We start from the raw sequence: 20,645 nt of genomic DNA on the forward strand, positions 1-20,645 counted from the left end.
GAGGAATCCCAAACCACTGAACAGCACAGAGCACTGTTTCTGCCAAAGGATAGCAACGGAGTTAATCTGCAAGTGTCTGGCGATGTCTAGCAGAGTGAAACCGAGGCCCTTAAAGAGGACGAGCCTGAGGATTTTGGTCCCATGGTTTGCAATATGGAGCCTGAAGACAGGCACTTTCCTCTATTCAGCTGAAGGGAGCCCATAATGTCAATCTTTGAGATGGTATAACAATGCATGGAGACGGAGGTTAGACCCATGGGCTCTTGGGAGAATAACTGCATAAGTTGCCAAGTTAAGGAGGGACTTTTTGACTCCAGTGTCTAGGAAGAGGTGTAGAGTGACTTCACCAACCATCAATGTGCACATTCAAAGAATCACTCGTTCTGAGATGACATTGTGGATAATCCATTAGGTTGCTTGGAGGCTCTACCTGGGGTAGACCTAAAAACTTTATCGAAGTGATTTAGGTCTGAGCCCTTCAATTATGCAGAAAAGACACAAATCCCACACAGCGTTCACATAACTGAGAGGCTAGTAATATCCTCTTCCTGTTGCAGTCTGCACGTATTTGGAAGAGAGGCAACTTTGAGCTGAGGATGTTGTTAACTAGTGCTGGCAGGTTGGAATAGGCAGACAAAATAGTAACGCTTACTGCTAGGTTGGGAACTGCTGCTAATGTCAGACCATCCTTTTTTTTCAGTCTATCCCTAAGATTTTCACAGTTCATGTTCATAAGGAAGTTGTCCCCTATCATTTCACCCTGTAACGCCACCCAAACTTGCAAAAGCTAGCCAAACCCTGTCGATGAGCTACTCACTGCGTCAGTGACTCACCGGACTGTTTCGAAGCGGCCAAATGGTTTTTCATTCGCTCAACAGCCTTTGTGTACGTTGTTGTGGTGCCAAGAGTTCTGAACCTGCTCTTTCCCTCTGCTCCTAAGCAGTGCAGCAACAGAGCACGTTCCCTACTGTCAGATACTGTCTCCTAGCCGGCACCTATGATATATATTTTGAAAGATATATATATATGTGTGTTTGTGTGTGTGTGTGTGTCTATCTAGCTGTACATCTATATCTATACATTTATATATATATATATAGCATAACATAAGTATGTGTATATGTTAAAATACAAGTTTAAATGCGTAATGAACTCTCCATGTCTCCCACTAATGGCCAGAACAGCATTGGCTAGCACCACCATGCTATTTAAAGACCACAGCATTGGTGTGTGTGTGTGTGTGTGTGTGTGTGTGTGTGTGTGTGTGTGTGTGTGTGTGTGTGTGTGTGTGTGTGTGTGTGTGTGTGTGTGTGTGTGTGTGTGATATTGGCTCCTTGTACAATCAGTCTGCATTGATCGTAGCCCCACAGGCCATCTGCTTATCCAGTTAACACTCAACACACTTAAAGCATCACACTGTGCTTTCCACTCCAGACCAACTAAAAACCATGTATCACAAAATCTTGAATTTAAATAACACCAATTAACACCAATCTTTCTTAAACGAATGTCAAGGCATACCCCCCCCCAGAATAATTTAAAAGTGAAATGCTAAAAAGGCATTGTCCATAACGATACCCACTGTCTTATATCGAACAATGGAAGTGTACTCGTTTCAATTGGATCCAAGACTGTCTCTATGAGGACACTTCTCTAAGAATGCTGCAATATATCGCACCGTGCAGCTTCTCTCTCTCTTTCTCTCCCCCCCTCCCTCCAACTTGTGGTATCCTGGCTTCTGATATTCAGTGTTTTAATTATTTTTCATTCATTATGCATGGGGGGGGCGGGGGGGGGGGGGGGGTAACCCTCTCTCCCCCCCACACTCATATCTCTCTCTCTCTCTCTCTCTCTCTCTCTCTCTCTCTCTCTCTCTCTCTCTCTCTCTCTCTCTCTCTCTCTCTCTCTCTCTCTCTCTCTCTCTCTCTCTCTCTCTCTCTCTCTGCAAAGTTAAATCTTGTTTAGAGAACAATCCCGGGTTGCGTCGGGGCAGCGTTTGGTAGCGTGGCCGACCAGCGGTGGTTTTCCCTGTGCGGTGTTAAAGACACTGGAGGGGATCGACTCTGCGGCCTTCCGATTCCCAGGTGGGAAATCGAGTGTGCAGGAAACATCTGGGTTACTGCTGGAGTGAAAGCACAGGCAATGGGCTCATGAATAAATCAATGATGGATTTGTTTACGCTGTGACCTGTGGTATATTTTCCTGAGCCGTTTCGGCATTCCAGTGGTTCGATTTAATCTGGATGGGCGTCGACTGTAAAATCTTTTTTATTTTTTCAAGGGAAATTACGTGTTGGATCGTGAATGGGAATAAGACATCTACATTTTCTTGGCTGTTGTGTATTTGAGGAAACCAACGTAGTTCATGTATAATTCTTCTGTTTTATTCAGTATGTTTAGGCAAGGCAAAGCTATCTCTGGTGACGTGCCCCCCCATGCTTCTATAGATCTGATCCTGACGCACACACGCACACGCACACGAAACCTACATGCACATCACATCCATCCCCAGCCCGCAGAGATATCCTTGCATGTTATTTTAAATCCATGCAACACGCAGACGTCCTTGTACGCCATTGATGAATGATTAAAGCTGTGCCCCACGAGCCATTTTAGGTCTCCCTCGGAAAAAGGCCAAAGCTTACTTTCATCAGGCTGACTCATTCGGCACTTTGAGAGGAATTTAAAAATGCACCGAGCAAAATGGAGCCAAATAGTTTGGAAGCCTATTGGCAGTTTTGAATCATTTAGGCCAGTTGGTTCCCTGTTCTACGCGGTGAGTACTGCTGGTGAATGCTTAACGGAATGGTACAAATTCTCCCGTACGTTTCTTTTCTTTCTCTGAGAGCATTCTTCTCTTGTGCTGTCCTTCTCTTTTTCTTCCTCGATCACTAAACGGTGCTAGTTCCAAAGAAACGGGGGTTGTAATTTCCCTTGGTATTCTATGTTTACCCAAACCCATCGCCTCAGAAGAATCCTTCCACCCTTTGCCAAAAATTTATTGCAAATAAGAACGCAGTTATAATGAAAAACGACAGAGAATGTCATCCCCCGTGAATGAATGCTTTAATATATACGGCATCCGCCTCCTCCAACAACCCCCAGTATCATAAAACAGCCAATCAATGAATAGCCTGTTGAATTAATACATGTGCGCGCTCTTCTTAGTTTATCCAGGCTACTAAATGCCTAAGTAACGCTCAGACGTCCTGACTGTAGATGGATGGCCCGTGCTTAAACGCCTCAAACTATAAATCCCTCCCCCCGCCAAGCTTGGTGCCATAATCACCACCACGCTTCTCATCCACTGACACAGACAACTGTCACCATTAAAGACACACAAGTGTTGTTATTGTAATACAAAGTATAATAATAATAGTCATAATGGTGTCTCTTCTAATTGCCGGCAGCAGTTTATTTAAGACTCTGAAGCTCCAGACTCAAAAGAGGGAACAACAAACCACAGACATTGAAAATAACTCATTTGACACTAGTTGCGTGATTTGCATTTCCTTTGCTACAACTCGTAGCGGGTTTGGGCTGACTTGGGATTCAAAGCAGAACTCCCCCCCCCCCCTCCCGACCCTAAATAAATGGCTCTGTTTGAAGTAACGCTGATGAATACGAGTACTTAGGTAAACATGCAATGGTGGGCTTTGTGTCTGGGAAACCTGTCAGAAAATAAACATCAGTTTCTATCAGTTTTCATCCATTTAGGGAATATTTTCTTTTTACTTTATTCAGTTTATTGATCATGTTTTCCCGCTGCCAGAACTGACGGTCCCAACCTAGCGTAAAATAACCTGAAAGGAAACCGATTAGCTTCTTATTGATATTCCAAGAACAAACACAGTCCTCAAATCATTAACCTGAATACCAGGCCCTGTCCGATAGTCCAAGACCATCCCATAATGTCAAGGCTGTTCACTGGTGCCAGGGTTAGAGTTCAGATCAAGCCAAGGCACCAGTGCACTTTTATCAGTTTACAAGGAGAGTGTAATAATTCCTATTTAAATAAAATACATTCCTTGTTACTTGCAGGGTAAAATCAACCTTTTTGAAAAGTGTAAAGCAGCTATCTCTCCTGACTTGATCTGAATCACAAATTGGCGTACTTGAGATCTGCATGAGAAAGGCAGGAGCAGGGCTTATGCAGAGATGACCACGAGACGCTGAAAGGGGCCGGCAGGCTCCCCCTTTGATGGAAGTACTGCCACCTTTCATGTTGGGACAAGGACCCATAAGTGCATCGCATATTAGCTTCCTCTTTCTCTGGATCCACTCGTACGCGTACCGCATGTGGGTGGGGACCTTTGGGTTTATTAGTTTTTTTTCGTTTGTGTGCTAAGTGCGTGCGTGTGTGTTTATTTTGTGTGCGTGTGTACATGCGCTTGTTTTTGTCTTTATATTTGTATTTGCTATTTGTATGCTTTTCTTTTCATTGTTGTGTATTTAAACACATGCACACACACTCACACACATTGTGGAGATCTTACACAATTTTACTGGGGGCTATAATGCCACCCCCCCCTTAAAATATGTAATAATGAATAAATACATGAATCTGTCTTCATGCGTTTGAATTATAGACTTGTTAACATATAAGGCTTTCACAAGCTGCTATTTTTTGGCTGAGGCACTTGGATGTCTGCATGGCATCGGGCCAGTGCTATCTTTCTCAACGCTCCTTCTCACAATACTAATGTACGCAGAGATTAAGGGATGCGTTTCACTTAGGTGCATCAGGTAGATTTAAGAGCTGCCAACCGGATCGACTTTGTTAAAAATGCTGTAGCCATCTGTCAGCTCTTAGTGAGGGAAACGCTCTCTGAGATAATATCGGTTTCGAATTCACTGCACACCTGGCCCCTTGTGTGAGACAGTTTATACTCCAGACCACTCCTGTATACTTTCTGACCAATAAGGGCATCTCTTCCCTGGGTGGACGGAAACCCCAGCTTGAGACACCGCTAAAATATGTACACAACACACACACTTTGGAGACAACACACAAGCTTTTCATTTGAATCGATTCACTCTGAGTCCCGCTGTGCCACGCCTCTTCCCCTCGCCGATGACTCAACGCAGGCCGTGTCTTTGAGTCGTTCAGCTGATCATTGATCTCGTGTTGTGTGTCTCCTCCAGCACGCGCCAGTGTCACCTCCTGCTGGATGTCTTCAACTCCACGGAGCACGAGGTCACCTTGAGCGCCAAGAACAACCAGGACCTGGTGCTGCATGCCAGCGAGTGCCAGAGGTAAGGGCAAAGCACGGAGGGGCGGGCGCTTTGCCTTGGATCCACCACATGAACAACCAAAGGAACTACCTCAAACCTAACACAGAGGTCAGAGGCAGTAATAAGGCTAAATTATACTTAATAATAATATGCAAACATATCTAAGAATTATACAGGGATTAAACCTAGCGTAGACAGACGACGGAATACAAACCAGATGCAAACAAAATCTTCCAATCTCTATCGTCACACTCTGTGATGCTGCATATAAATAACACGAGGAACTGATGATTGATGTGGAAGCTCATCTCTCCTTAATGCAGCTGTAATGGGTTCAGAGCTACTATGGTTTATTTTTGTCAGAAGTAAAACATCTGAGACATCGAAGTCCTTCCTGGTATTTTGGGTCAGCCTTGGGTCAGTTTTTTGATTCCCATGAGGCCGCGTAATCATTTGGATCAGTGCACGGGTGAGGCACCCGTTGGTCAACAGTGTTATCGTCTCAACCTGTACATTCCACAGCTCGAGACATCGCCACAGTATGTGGTGCATACGACAACACACTTTGGAGAGGGACCTTCACACTTTTCTTCTAATTGATTCACACTGGGCCGCTACATTGCACCTGTTTCTCTCACTGATAACTGCCTATTCCATCACGGACAAAGCACACCGTATGTGGCCATACAGAAACATTGTCTCTCACGCACGCACGCACGCACACACACACACACACTCTCAGCCTCTCCCGCGTCTTGCTGCCCTCCTGTTGTGTCACCTCGCTCACTCCACCCAGTGTTCGCCTGGGAAGTATCGCATTATGATTCCTATCACTGCCGTCCCTCCAGAGCATTCTTTGCCTTCAGCGTGTGTTAGTTTGTGTGCGTGCGTCTGTGTGTGTTAGACCAACATATTCAACAGTGTTTGAAAGGTCTATTTGGCCCGACACGTGTCGTCGCGCTGTACACTTTGCACGAGAGGCAAAAAAAAAGCACGAGTTGCTTATAAAAAGCAAACATTCGCCTGGCCCACCTCCATCCACCCCCCCCCCCCCCCCCCCCCCCAATATTGATTGACATTTCATTCCCCTCGGAGCGGGAGACGGAGCTTCAGAGCTCGGCGGTGGTGGTGGTCTGCTGTGCAGTGCACTCAGCACCACCTAGTCCACTAGCGATTTATCTTCAGGGATGACAGGCGCATAATTGACTATCATCATATTTGCCCAGATCCCAACGTATCGACTCCCTCTACGCCGGCATCCCCCGAAAACACACACACACACTCACGCACACACACACACACACACACACACTCACACACAACGCCCACGCAGACCCCTCAGGTTGGGCCCGGGCGGAGGGGTGTGTGTGTATGGGGGGGGGGGGGGGGGGGGCGTACCGTAACAACAATCAGCGCTTGCAGTGAGACGGGCCATATTGTACCGTCTCATCCGACTCGGTGCTCCTCGCCGTCGTGCGACGTCCCTCCGGTTTTGAGGAGAGTTCCTGCAGCTGCCCGCTGTGATGGAGGCTCCCGAGAGGCTCCAGAATTCAAAGCCAGGAGATAACAATAACCCCGTAGATAATATAATAATAAATAAAAAGTTTAAAAGAAAGATCATACCCCATCACTAGATTTAAAACATTTCTCTTTCGTTTTCGGAAGAGTTTGTCTGAAGTTTATTGTATTTCTGTGTGCGTTTGTTGGTTACTGTTTCTTTCGTTACGGCGAGGCGCAGCAAAAAATATTAGGAAATATTTTTAAGAAGTGAATGTTGGTTGCGAGTGTGTTTCTTGCGTGGGTAATCCATGTGGAGGGGGCTGACAGACACGGGGATGAGGCGGGGGTATTGGAAAGGTAACAGAAAGCTGCTTTCATCTCCACAACATCAATCACACCATGCATCTTTTACAAGGTGCCTTCCTCCCTGTGCCTCTTCATCAGTCATTATGAAGCACACACTCTTAGAATGACCCCCTTGATGACGGGACGTCGCTCTCGCTCGCCCTCTGTTTCTTTCCCTTCCTGTTTCTCTGTATCTCTCGCTCTCGCTCTCGCTCTCTCTCTCTCTCTCTCTCTCTCTCTCTCTCTCTCTCTCTCTCTGGGCTACTGATGATTTCCACTGTTCACCAAAAATCAATAGTTTGTACAATGGGTTCAGTTTTGTCTGACATTAAATGAAGTTGCAAAAACACAGAGTACTATTGATCGAAGATGCAAGACATTATAAACAATTATAGATTTTATGGACCTATCATTCTGCTGTGATTAAGATACTAAATTAGAGAACTGATAATGACTGTATTACATATTGTTTGATATTTTTTTTTATGCTCTAATTTGGCCCCAAAGAAGATCTACTTGGTCTTCCTCCAAACATTACTTGTATGCCTATTCTGTTGCAGAGGCCTTTACGGTCTCCAGACTCCATGACTGTGGTGACTGCAATGCACATATGCACGCAGACGCCTGACGCCTCCTAAGGTCAGAGCCTGCCTTTCCCTGGAGCCGCGAGCCTCCAGGGCACCACGGCCCTGCGTCAGAGCCCCAGCTGCGTCCCTCGAGTGCAGGGGGGGGGGGGATCCAACAGAGCTTACGGCCCCCCTCAAACAGTTTTCAAGCATCACAGCCTGACTACAAAAAAAAGTCCCCCTTTTAAATCCTCTATCATTGTGGCGCACCCCCCCCCCCCCCTCTCCCCCCTGTACTATAACCGTCTCTCAGGCGTGGGACGTTAGTCTCTGCCCACCGGTCGCCTCTGTAGTGCGGACGCCGTGAGCGTGAAATGACCGATCTGTACCACCAGCCCCGCTAATGACAACAGCACTCCGTCGAGGTGACTGTGCGGACGGTCGAGGGTGTTGAGACGTGAGGGGTGGGTGGTGGTTCCTCCCCTTCCTCTTCCTCCTCCTCCTCACGACTCCTCACCACCCCTACGACGTTCAGTCTTCTGTGTCAGCACTATTATTGCGATTGTTCCTCACTTCTCTGCAAATTATTTTCTTTGTAATGTAGCTTCTCAATAAATATTGAATTGATAATATATTTTTTCCGTGGTGCAAATAAAAAAAAGCGCTCGTGAAAAGACCATGCGTCGACATGATACATTTATTTGTGGCGGCAAACGCCTGCATCTCTCTGCACGGCGATGGATCAGCAAATGCCACGTGTACCCTCGCTGCATCTCCCCCAGTAATGTCTTTTCATAACGTGTAATTCGGTGGAATAACATTATGTCGCTTGTTGCCGGGCTAAAAATAGTGCACTCTGTACAGCACCACGGCCGTCCGGGGGTGAATCGACGGCGTGGGAATCGCAAATCGATTGATGTGCCCGAAGCGCATTTTCTCTTCACACCTATACCCAAAGCCATTACTATCGCCGTGGCGACGGCTCACGAGGCGCATCCCATCGCAGGAGAGGAGCGTGGGTATGTTAATGGCTGATGATAGCCAGCTCCTCTGCTGCTGGCAGGCAGAGCGAGCAGCAGGGGGTGGAGGAGGAGGAGGAGGGGGAGGAGGGGGAGGAGGAAGAGGAGGAGGAGGGAGTTAGGGAGAAGCGCGCTATAAATAGCTCAGGTTCTCGGCTGCCTCTGTGCCCCCTCCTCTCCTCCACTGCACTGAGGCGCTGGCACGTGAGCTAAAAATAGGGTACCACGTGAGGCGAGAGAAACACACTCACTCACTCACTCACTCACACATACACACACACACACACACACCGATGCATACAAATCCTCCCTCACACTCCAGCACTTTCTCTCCTTCAGCCTGTTTTATGATTGCATACACAAACAAAGGAATCTGAATCATCACTCTGTTGGAAAATCAAAAGGAAATGGACTCCATTCGATTCTTTCAACAGGTGTGTGCACGGCTGCAGGAGAAGCAGCAGACGCCTTGTGCCTCTGAAAGCGGTGCTTTTGGATACATCGTCCACATTTGGGGTCACAGGGGCGGGCCGTTAAGCATGATTCCCCCCCCCCCCCCCCCCCCCCCCCCCCAGATGCGGCAGGGGTCGGACGAAAGGGACCCCTGCTCACTCCCTAATGGGGTTATCATGTGCTCCTGCTCCGAGGGAACACAGCATTTAATTAGAGTATCATTTTGCCGTGACCCTCCCAGGGTTATGTTATTACTGCCATGAAACAGGCCCCTCTGCTGCAGCTGTCCTGAGGGCCAGTAATTACCAATATAGTGTCATGAGCCATCGCACAGGCTTCGAATTTTTCATTTTCAGCACTCTTTCTTTTGCTTTTGTTAGACACAGTTCATATGAAGTACCAGACTATATTTGGCCCCTTCTCGGAGCAGATGGAAACGGTCTCTCCTGGACCATTTCTTTGTCAATTACTCAATACGTTGTCTTTATTTCTCTTGTGTTCCAACTTGTGGTTGTTAAGCTGCGCGTGCGTTGTTGTGGTATGACGACTGTGGGCTATGGTATGGCAGAGCAGATTGCGAGAGCGTGATTGCTGTTGGTTGTAGGATCAGCTTCTATTTCCGTCTGCTCACACGCAGGAAGTCATAACCAGGGAATAATTATGCAGCGGATGTCTGAGGAAGATTATTGTCCTGTTTTTTTGGCAGCACTGTTTCCATCAGGTAACTGGAGGGAGATCTCTTTATGTATGCACGACCGTGAGAGTACTTCCTCACAGGCCTAGGCTCCATTTGTCATGCAAATGCGAGCTTAGGTTGCACCCCTGCCAGCGAGTGCAGACGTAGCTTGGCTCGTAATGTGAGTGCATCCATCTCTCCATCTGTCTGGCTGGGTGGAAGTGTTCACACAAAGGGAATGCAGAGCCTGCTTCATACTACAGTTTAGGCTCACGGTTTCAATTAGTGGGCCAATTATTGACAGTAACAATTCATTAAGCAAACAACGTTTGCGCTTGCATTGCTGTTTAACAAAATCAACACACATGCACAAAAATACACAGCAATGTGTATTTGTCATTAAAATAATTACATGTTAGATCCAGGGTTTTGCGGGCTGCTGTTGCAGTGCATCTGAAGAGGGTTGAAACGTCATGTGGTGTTCGAGAAATGCTCGACAACACATTGCACTAAAATATTGAAATCAATGACGAACGATAAGGCCAGCTGACTTGACGGCAGGAAATCGTTAGCAGGTGAACACCAAGATGCCTTCTTGGGTAGTTGTTGTTTATTAGAGACAACCGAAGAGATGGCTCGAAGACGTTTCCCTAACCTCCATTTAACAACGGTGCTGTCCTCGGCCACACTGCTCATCCACGGGAAAACCATCAACACACACACGCACACGCACTCACACACACACACACACACACACGATCCAGACTTCATTATGGCTGATATAAAGTTGATATATGACAATGTGAGCTTGTATCTCTGTAAACATTAACTATAGTTGTTGGTATCTAAATAGCACAGCAGTTCACTAAACTGCACACATCACACATAACGATGTTATGTTCATAACCCAATCAATTAGGCCTACATTCAACCACCCACCCAGTATCAGAAAAAGAAGCATTCTATATTGACCTCTTATTCGGACCAATGCTGACCTACAAGGAAACACCTAAAATGGTCCAATCACAAGGGCTTGCAATAGTGTAAATTCAACTGCATCGCAGCAGTTGAATATCCTTTCCACGTCTGTTAGGGTCTAAAAGCACCATTCACCAACTCAATTCAAAATGCTTTTCTCCTGTCTTTGTTAAACCATAAAAGAAACAAAAATGTGCACCACTCCACTGTCAAAGTGGTAACTCTGGGGTTCACAACGTCTGTCAGTCAGCCAGCCAGGCCTCATCAACCGCTCTTATCCTCTCTGGGACCGCAGGCCCACCCGGAGAATGGGACCCAGGCTGCTTATGAGTCCTGGACTTGCTCCATGGTGGCTCAATGTTGGAACACAGTCCGCTATTAAAAGCCTGGTAATAGGCTGGATGGCTGGCCTGATAAGGGCCTAAGCCCTGCCCCGGTAAAATCAATGGGAGGAGGAGATTGGTTCAAGCCTCTGCTCTCGTGTCCCGAGTGAAAAGCAAAGAATGGGTTCATCTTTCCCCATCTAAGAGCATATTGTTATGTGTGTGGACTTCTTTGTCTATACCACGTATGCACGCTTATTTGCAAGGATGCAACACATTATCTTCTGTTGCCCATCCGACAGTATAATTAACTTGGTGCCGCCCGTTGCCTTTTAAAAGACGAGGCTCTATGTATTGCTCGTCGGCCACTGCGTCTGTGTGGTCATCCGCACAAAACCTTTTGCCCTAATGTCCAGCCTTTGTTTTTCATAATTGGATGTCCACAGCGAAACCAGATCCAGCCCCATTCATAGCCGCCGTTCTGATCCATTTACATGCAGCGGACCGGGTATTTTTAGACTGCCAAGTAATGTTGGCTTTTGAAGATGACTGGAAAACAGGCGCCCATTTGAAGATGGGACATCAAGGGCTGACCTACGCCTGGTGCCATCCGACATCAAACGCACCCGCGTTTTGAGTGTTGCAGCGAAAGCGTCAGTGCTCCTTTCGTGTCCACGCTCACAGGTCGTAATTGTTATTTAATGTGCGCTCCTTTTTGTTGTGGAAGGCTGGGAGAGGATAATTGCGTTGCTGCAGTTACTCGGGCTCTTGTTTCGGTCGTGTCGCGTGGCTCTCTGGTGTGTGTGCCCATGTGAGGAGGCGTCCTTGCATGCACAAAATCTCTCTCCTCAATCATCGTCTCTCTTTCTCTCTCTCTTTCCCTTCCACTTGGTCTGTCTCTCTGCCTCTCTCTGCCTGCTCTTTACCTGGATCGGGCCTCAAATGTGTGTTAATAGTCGTCATGATGTCCCTGTGAAGAGGATGATGGGTATTGAGAGAAGACGTAAGACGGGGTCTAGCGAGGGCCCAGCCGGTGTAGACAATCTGACGGTGTGGACTCCATCGTAGACCCTCGGCTGGGTCTCTGAGCTGGAATCAAGATGATCCCACTACACACACGTGGGCGATCAATACATGGATGTTTTCCCCCTCCCCGGCAACTGGAATAGAATGGAGCGCAGTGCAGGGGGTGGAGGAAGGACAGCACACTTGAAAACATTCATTGCAAAAATCGTTCGCTTCAGTAAACATTGATCACTATGCAATTTCGACGTGGGTATATTGGCGTCCAACACACCAGCAGTGTGTGACCCAGCGTTTCACACCCTGTGTTGGTCTGTCTCTCTGTCTCTCTGTCTCTCTCTCTCTCTCTCTCTCTCTCTGTGTGTGTGTGTGTGTGTGTGTGTGTGTGTGTGTGTGTGTGTGTGTGTGTGTGTGTGTGTGTGTGTGTGTGTGTGTGTGCGTGTGCGTGTGCGCAAACGTCTTACTGCAGGGGCCCGGCCGGTGAGACGGAAGTCATTTACAGTAATTTTTCTTTTTAGTCACCAACGTGGGCAAAGTCACAAAGTCTAATTTCCCATCAGCGAGGGGCCCATGGCAGCACTCAGCGTGCGGGGGGGGGGGGGGGGGGGGGGGGGGGGGGGTTAGGGGGGGATGTTGGCGTTGATGGTCTGGTGAGTTATAGTGCACTGCTGTAGTCCAATGAAGCATAGCCCATGGGCTGACATAAATATCTTTGCAATTTAAATGTCATCATGCCCCCACCAAAACACACACAGTCACACGCGTACGTTTTGTTTTAATGTCTGAATGAATGTTGGCAGATCTACGCCGACCACATTGATCACAGTTTACAAAGAGTCCATTCAGCACATTAAAGAGCCCTTTGCATGAGGCGGTGTGTACGTTTCATGACTGAATGAAGAGTCACAGGGTGATGCAGGAAGTCTTCAGAGACCGTTTAACCACAGCCCTCACCTTGGCTCGGATCTGTGAGGTCAAACCTTGTAGTTATCTGGGGATACGTTGTCACCTCGAATCCGTGTGCTGCTCCTGTGAATAGATCAAATAAATAAAAGTACCGTCTAACACCAAAGCAGTCTAGACGCGGGGTCTATTTGGATGCATTATGCAGTTGTGTCTGGCTGGACTCTTGCCAAGACCCACAAATCTGTGCGAGCCTGATGTTAGTGACAAGGCGGAATAAAATAAATAAAAAGGGGGAGCAGCATTTCATTTTTCATAAACAAAGAATCTAATTCCACATTTTGGGTACTGAATGGGTGTGAGCAGAATATTCCAATGGCTTCCCTCACAGGTTTGAACAAGGAGAGATTTGTCCCTTGTCTAAACAGTGCGCATGCAATTCATTTATTATTACTCTCCTTCAGTATACATAATTGGCCAGAAAAGTAAAAATCATCAACACAAGTTTGAGCACAGGTTTTACAGTTGTATTTCACACACACACGCTGTTTAACTCTGTTTATTAAATATTATTATTATTATTATATTATATCTGCAACTGGAAGGCTTGATCTGATGGCCTAGGGCTTTTAATGGGGTTGTTTTAGCGTAGGGGTCCACTTAAAAAATTACCATATATTTAAATAACACATATCCTTAGAAATAAGTACCAGTGTGTTTCAAGCGCTAACCTCGGCTTTAAATGAAAATGTAATCAGCGTCCTTGGGTGGGCCCTCACCCCCCCCTCCCCTCCCCCCCCCCCCCCCCCCCCCCACCCCCCCCCTCCCCCTCCCCAGGATGGCCATCCAGGTGGACCGCATCGACTTTGAGAGCCTGCCCCCAGCGGGAGCCCGACCCCCAGCGATACGCCAGCGCCAAGCAGCTGGAGGAGGAGCGTCTGCGCGCCCAGGGCTGCCAGATCAACAGCAAGCTGGGCCTCTGCTGGACCATCATATCCTTTCACCGGCCACGCCCGGGGCCCGCTGCACGGCACCGCCGCAGCCCATGGTGCTGCGTGTGTGAGGTCTGTGAGGGAGGGAGCAGCATCACCTGCAGGGATTTAGAAGAGGAAAAGCCCCCCCTCCCTCTCTGCTCCCGCCCCCCTCCCTCTCTGCCCCCGCCCCCCTCCCTCTCTGCTCCCGCCCCCCTCCCTCTCTGCCCCCGCCCCCCTCCCTCTCTGCTCCCGCCCCCCTCCCTCTCTGCCCCCGCCCCCCTCCCTCTCTGCCCCCCGCCCCCCTCCCTCTCTGCCCCCGCCCCCCTCCCTCTCTGCTCCCGCCCCCCTCCCTCTCTGCTCCCGCCCCCCTCCCTCTCTGCTCCCGCCCCCCCCTCCCTCTCTCCTCCCGCCCTCCTTGCATTTCTTTGTCGTTGACGGCACCTTTGATCACGGGCAGATGGATTCAGCGAGCCAATCAGGGAAGAGAAGTCCTGATTGGTCCGGTATGAGCCGGAAGCGGGGCTCAAGTTGAAGCCGGCTCCTACAGGGGCAGGTGCGACTAGAAACTGATTTCACTCGCGCATTTCACTTCCTAAAAGCTGACAGGTGGCTATGGTATTTCAGGAACAAGCAACAAATTAAACTCAAATTATAGCTCTTGAATTTTACCGACAGCACCTTTTTTTGGCGTCCATTGTGTTTGCATAACCCTCAATCTCATCTTGTCTCAAAGTCTAACCCAGAGCCTATCCCAGGACCCCACACTTGTCCCACCCCCTAACCCTACGGCTGCTCTAAAGCTCTTCATGGTAACACTCACTGAATCGGATAAGGAATTCAGAATAGGGATTCCGGCTTCCAGTTTGTGGGTGTTCAATGAGTGCCAAAATAGGTGGATATGAGGATAAAATAAATAAGCACAACAAAGTTTAAGTAAGAATTAAGGTGTTAGAAAATAGTGGAAGAACAATGATTGATCAGATTGGATGGGAAGTGAGCTGTGTGTCATTTCAAAGCCCCTACAGTTCAGGCAGCAGCCCCTTGAACGGCCCATTGCTTCTAACCTGGTCTGTGTTTATACAAAGTCCACGGGGTGCGTCATGTCTGGAGTTGATGGAGAAGAAAGCGAGAATCCACTCATAGATGGGGGGCATCTGTACGGGCTACATCTGGAGGCCTCTCAGCAGACTGGATCCGGCTGGGGCCTCACTCAGGGGACAGATGGGGGAGCGCATGGAGTAGCACTCCACATATCGTGTGTGTGTGTGTGTGTGTGTGTGTGTGTGTGTGTGTGTGTGTGTGTGTGTGTGTGTGTGTGTGTGTGTGTGTGTGTGTGTGTGTGTGTGTGTGTGTGTGTGTGTGTGTGTGTGTGTGTGGGGCGACCACTGTACTCTGCTGTGTGTGTGTGTGTGTGTGTGGCGAAGCACTATACCCTGTGTGTGTGTGTGTGTGTGTGTGTGGTGAAGCACTATACCCGGACTCTGGTGTATTGGTGATTATTAAGGTAGATGTCCGTCGGGAGAGCTGTGAGTGCATATTAACCGTAACTCGGGCTCTCAGTCATATCCCTTATTTTTTTGACATGCTTATTTTGACCTCCCACCATCATTTGATGTCATCTGCCTCTGGATCCTGCTCCTCTCTCTCACCCCCCCCCCTCCTTTTTCCCCCCATGTTTTCCCCACGGAGGTTGTGGTGAGTGACGCGCGCGTCAAAGGTCTGACATTATCATGTTAATGAGGGTCGACAAGTAGATGCATACAGTCATGTGTCATCAGTGTAAAGGAAACCTACCCTCCGATATTATTGGTTATATTATTGGAGGTCAATAATCTACGTCCTTCATGACGCTGTCGTGCCGTATGATTTCCTCTTGATTACCATGGTAACGGTTATGCCGGTAACTGCATCCTGAAATTAATGAGAGGAAGAGTTAACTCTTTTTTTTCCCTTCGACAAAATAATTGAATGTGTTTTATAATATATGAAGTTCATGATTCCAAACTGCATAATTGGCTTCATGCGCAACTTTGGTCCATGTCGGAAATGGAATCTGTAAACACGAAATGAGATTCATCCTCATTCTGTTCCTGGATAGCAACCAACAGCGTGGTCCAGAGCGGCAGATTAAACGTTTTCTAGGTGAGAAAGCATTTCTCTTTTTGGGGGGAAGGGGAGCTGCTGATGCCCGCTGAACATTGGGAAGAAGCATAGTCGTGGGCCCACATTTTGTGAGATGGACCTTCTAACCTCCTTGCACATAGGTGATTAGATATTCCCGATATTATATCTTAATGAAGTGGTTTACACCTTCAGATCATATTCAACTAGCCATGTATATGAAATGTAGTTTCTTGTCTGAGTTTCTTGACGAAAAAAACAACAAAGAAATAGATGAAAAATCGGACTCCCAGTTGATGGTGACCATTGCCAGTACACCATGTTTATTTACCTGGCCAGTGATTAGGGGTTGTTGATGAAGCCATTGAAGAAACCATTATAATCCCCATTCTTAGCCAATGACATGAGCACTCTATTCCTTTTCATCCCAGCTCCTCATACGAGCAGAGAGCGGCTGACTCTGTCCATGCTATTGTGCCGCAGAGTTCAACCGAAGGCTGCCAATAGCATCCGTTTATCCTTTATTTTATCACCGTTCTTGAGTTCTTTGTCCGATTACACAGCATGGAGGTCCAACTGAAATCCGGACCCTTCCTTACATCAAGTGTCCACTTTTTCTCGATATAATTGAATTCATTAGGCAATTAGTAAAAAATAATGTACAATGTATTTCAGTTTAAATAAATAATATAAATGAACAGGGCCCGGTGGGGACGGGATATAAATGAGGAAAACCAAAGGCACCGTAAGAGCACGTCACTCCTAGAAATAACACGCCACTAACTTGGCTGTAAGCTGAGCAAAACCTAAATAACTACCAGCCTCCACTATTATTCATCCTGTGGTGACGAAACGACAGCTATAAATACAGAGAGGGAGAGCGAGAGAGGGAGAGAGCCCCTGCAGTCACAGAGACTCAGCCAATAGAAGCATGTGATGGATCCGCATCCCTCTGGGGGAGAAGTGAACCAAGTTCCCTGTGCGGTGTGTAGATACGGTGATGAGATGGAGAAGAAGGTAGGGGGTGGTTGTAGTGTGACACTGGATGGGCCCCTGAACCCCTAGTTACAAGATGCTACTTTGGCAAGGACGTGGACAAGCCAGGGTAGCCCTTCCATAGGATTGCAAATCACACCGATTGGAATGCCATGAGCTCATTTGAAACGATTTGACTAAATCATTCAAGGGAAAAGAAAAACATTTCATAAGTATTTCATTCTCATCATATTTAAAAACATAAATCAAACACTTTTTGGTTCCCACAAATAACAAAAAAATAGCACTAGAGTTCAGAAGAGAAATACTAATATAAAATGAGGACCCTTGAGGGTTATTACATAATGCGTTGCTTTTCAATCTCATTTGTCTGACCCACCCACCGGTGGTTTGAATGACGCTGACCTTTTCCTGGTGATCAAGTGGCTCCAAATGCCACTCAAGTCACATGCTCCCCATCTCCACGTTGTTGCCACCCATAGCTTCAGATCGTTGAGATTAGTCTCTACTCCTCATACATATATTCCCATGCAGCATACATATTAAGGTGGTTTACGGTGAGGTACAGAACACCCCACGTCACCAGAGACCCGGACGTGTGCCTTTTGCAAAGTGCTGGTTAAAGCAGTGGGAGTTAGAAATCACTCCTCCCTTTACAACTCTCTCGTGCCCTGGGATCTGTCAAAGCAGACGTGGCGGCAAAGATCCATATTTTCTGCAAATTACTTCTGCTGTCACCCTCAACCTCGCTCTCGCTCTCTCTTTCCCTGCCTCTCTCTCTCTCGCTCTCTCTCTGTCTCTTCTGCCTCACTCTATCTCATTGTAATTCTGCCGTCTCTCTCTCGTTGCTCCCTCCTGCTCTCCCTTTCCTCCCTCTCTGCATGCATAATCCACTTCAAAGGTTAATGGACACCAATATGGAGTTCGAGACACTGCTCATTATGGCAAATGTCAGCTGTGTAAATGATCACTGATTCCGTTATCGTGACACACCATCAGACTAATGGCTGTGTAGCAGCAATATTTGTTTTATTACTGCGTAGGATTTAAATGTTTATAATTCACCACTTTTAATCGTGGCCATCATGTCTTGCAATAGCAAGGCCACGATGCCGACAAGACCTCTCTTGTCGGCATGTCCTCACAGACACACATTTCCTTTCCCCACTGAGAGCTAAACAGGACAACTAGCAAAATGTATCTGACATGGGCACTGGGGGCATCAGGCTAAGTAGCAGGGCTTTTTGGAGCTGGGTTTAGATTGCAATAATGTTTGTAATTGATTGCTGCTTCGTGTTATCCAAATCATCATCAAACACATCATCACTTCAATCCTCATTAAATTTTGTTTGAAATGATTCATACCTTTTTTCATACCTGTTCACGGTTAACTGCCTTGATTTTCCACAAGTTGGACCTCAGTTACACACACACACACACACAAACACACACACACATACACACACACACACACACACACACACACACACACACACACACACACACACACAAACATGCATTTTCTTCACTGCCGTAAAAGTATGGATGTCGCGTGTCAATGTGGGTTTCTATGCGGGGGAGAGTGGTTTTGTTATAATCAATGAATTCATATTCAGGTCCTACCAAAGCCTCCGTTCTGTAAGGGAATGAGCTTTACTTTGATTTTGTAGGTTAAGTTGTTATAATGTAGACTTTTTATTAATATTATTCTTCACTGACCCCAATTGGTGCTAGGCAATTGACTTAAATTAGACGGTTCCCTTCCAAGCATATTTCCTATTTTTGTCACTTCCAAACAAACACGTTGGGTATGATCCCCAACCAATCCCTTGGATCGTCTATCACATCGTGATGCCGCTATACATTCATTCCCATGTACATAGTAATGGTGCTCCGACACGCCAATAATGGCCCCATTAAGTCTTGGCCCCGAGAAGAGAATTTCCTGCCGTCAAACACATTACTGTGTGTGTGTGTGGGTCGGATTCTGTGTGTGTGTCTCTGTGTGTATAGGGGGATGGTTTGCGTTCCTTCCCGCAAGGTTCGCAAGGCCTATTGCATAACCTTAATGATAATTGCCCAGAGTAATGGTTCAGAAAAATGTTTCTCTGATGAGGCTTTGAATAGTAAAGACTATTGTATTGGCTAGGGTTGTAATTATATTACATGCACAGGGATGTTCTGCAGACCGTATTTATCTTTTGCCGGCGGTAGCTCAGTTGACCAAACTGAAACTTATTCAATAGGGTCTGATTTGAGACGATGGATATTGGATTTGGCAACGTCAGCCGCCAGAAGAGTCGTGGTCTCTTTTATTAAATATCACCATTTTATTTTAGCTTGCAAAAAACACAATTGTGCGTCAGCACCCCGTGTTGATGCAATGCGACGCAGGCATTGTGTGAGGTTATTACTGTGAGAATTCTCCAACACGCTAGTTATATTGGGTGAGGGATGTCTGGCGAGGTTGATAAGGTAGACTTTTAAGAAGGCCAATGGAACGTGGGGATTTTTAACCCTGTGGTGGGGCGGTGGTAACCATGGCAGCCGCTCCCCCAGCCCTACAGACACAATCCCTGGCTCTCTCTTTCTCTCTCTCTCATAAAGGGCCCCTTCTTTATTCATGTGACCTGTGGCTCCCTAGTCAATGTCCCTGCTTGCGGAGGCACCGGGCAGTTTGTCGGGAGGGTGCTGGACTCTTATTCCCTTCTCTCTCCTTCTCTATCCTTGCCTTGTTCATCTCGAGTGATCTCCCAGTGAACCATGTCTTGTCGCCATGGCGTCCGTGCTGCTGTGTTCCTTGACCAGGAGCTCACCCGTCTCTGCGGCGCCAAGGGGAGGCCAGCGTGGAAGGAGTGCTGAACCAGCTGGTCCTGGAGCATCTGCAGCTGGCTCCTCTGCAGTGGGGTGAGTCCCGGTCCACGAGGCCCCTTCAATACCATACGTGTGTGTGTGTGTGTGTGTGTGTGCGTGTGTGACAAGTGGATCGGATGGATCCGGCTCCTGAAGTGGCTAACTCACACTTTGCGATCGCCTCAACCAAACGTTCCCACTCTCTGACTGGTGGTAGTCACGGTTGTGTGTTTTTTAAGGTATTTACGACAACACCTCGGTTGTGTGTGTGCATAAACCTCCCACCAATGGGGTCTCTAGCCATGTTTGCCTATGCATTTGTAGTGGCACTGTGAGCTACTTTGGGGCTGCCGTGCCAGTGCCCTGGGAACACTGTGAATCATTTGGAGTGGGGAGCCCCTCCACGAATGCACCATCTGCGCCCATCCTCTGAAGTCATCTTTGGAGGCACCACCCCCCTTCCCCCCCCCCTCCGCCCCTCTTTCTCTTACATACACATGCACGCACGTACACACGCACGCACGGACGCACCCATACACGCACCCTGTGGCGACGGCTTCACTGGAGCCGGCATTTTGATGAGTCGATAGGCCTATTACATTCTTCTGTGAGGGGCAGGCGGTCCGCTCCATGGGGAGGGACGGTGGGGGGGGGGGGGTGGGGGTCAGGCGTGAGCACCCA

General features: G+C 47.6%; 1 protein-coding gene across 1 annotated transcript in view; it reads left to right on the forward strand.

The window, feature by feature from the left end:
- Positions 1 to 20,645, forward strand: part of trappc9 (trafficking protein particle complex subunit 9) — a 151,413-nt gene that overhangs the window by 90,583 nt on the left and 40,185 nt on the right. Inside the window, 4 exon segments of the mRNA XM_060043676.1 lie at positions 5,145 to 5,255; positions 13,858 to 13,897; positions 13,899 to 14,011; positions 19,927 to 20,018. Of these exon segments, the coding sequence (XP_059899659.1) occupies positions 5,145 to 5,255; positions 13,858 to 13,897; positions 13,899 to 14,011; positions 19,927 to 20,018 (356 nt within the window).

Source organism: Gadus macrocephalus, chromosome 22, assembly GCF_031168955.1.
Source record: "Gadus macrocephalus chromosome 22, ASM3116895v1".
Classification (NCBI taxonomy): Eukaryota; Metazoa; Chordata; class Actinopteri; order Gadiformes; family Gadidae; genus Gadus; species Gadus macrocephalus.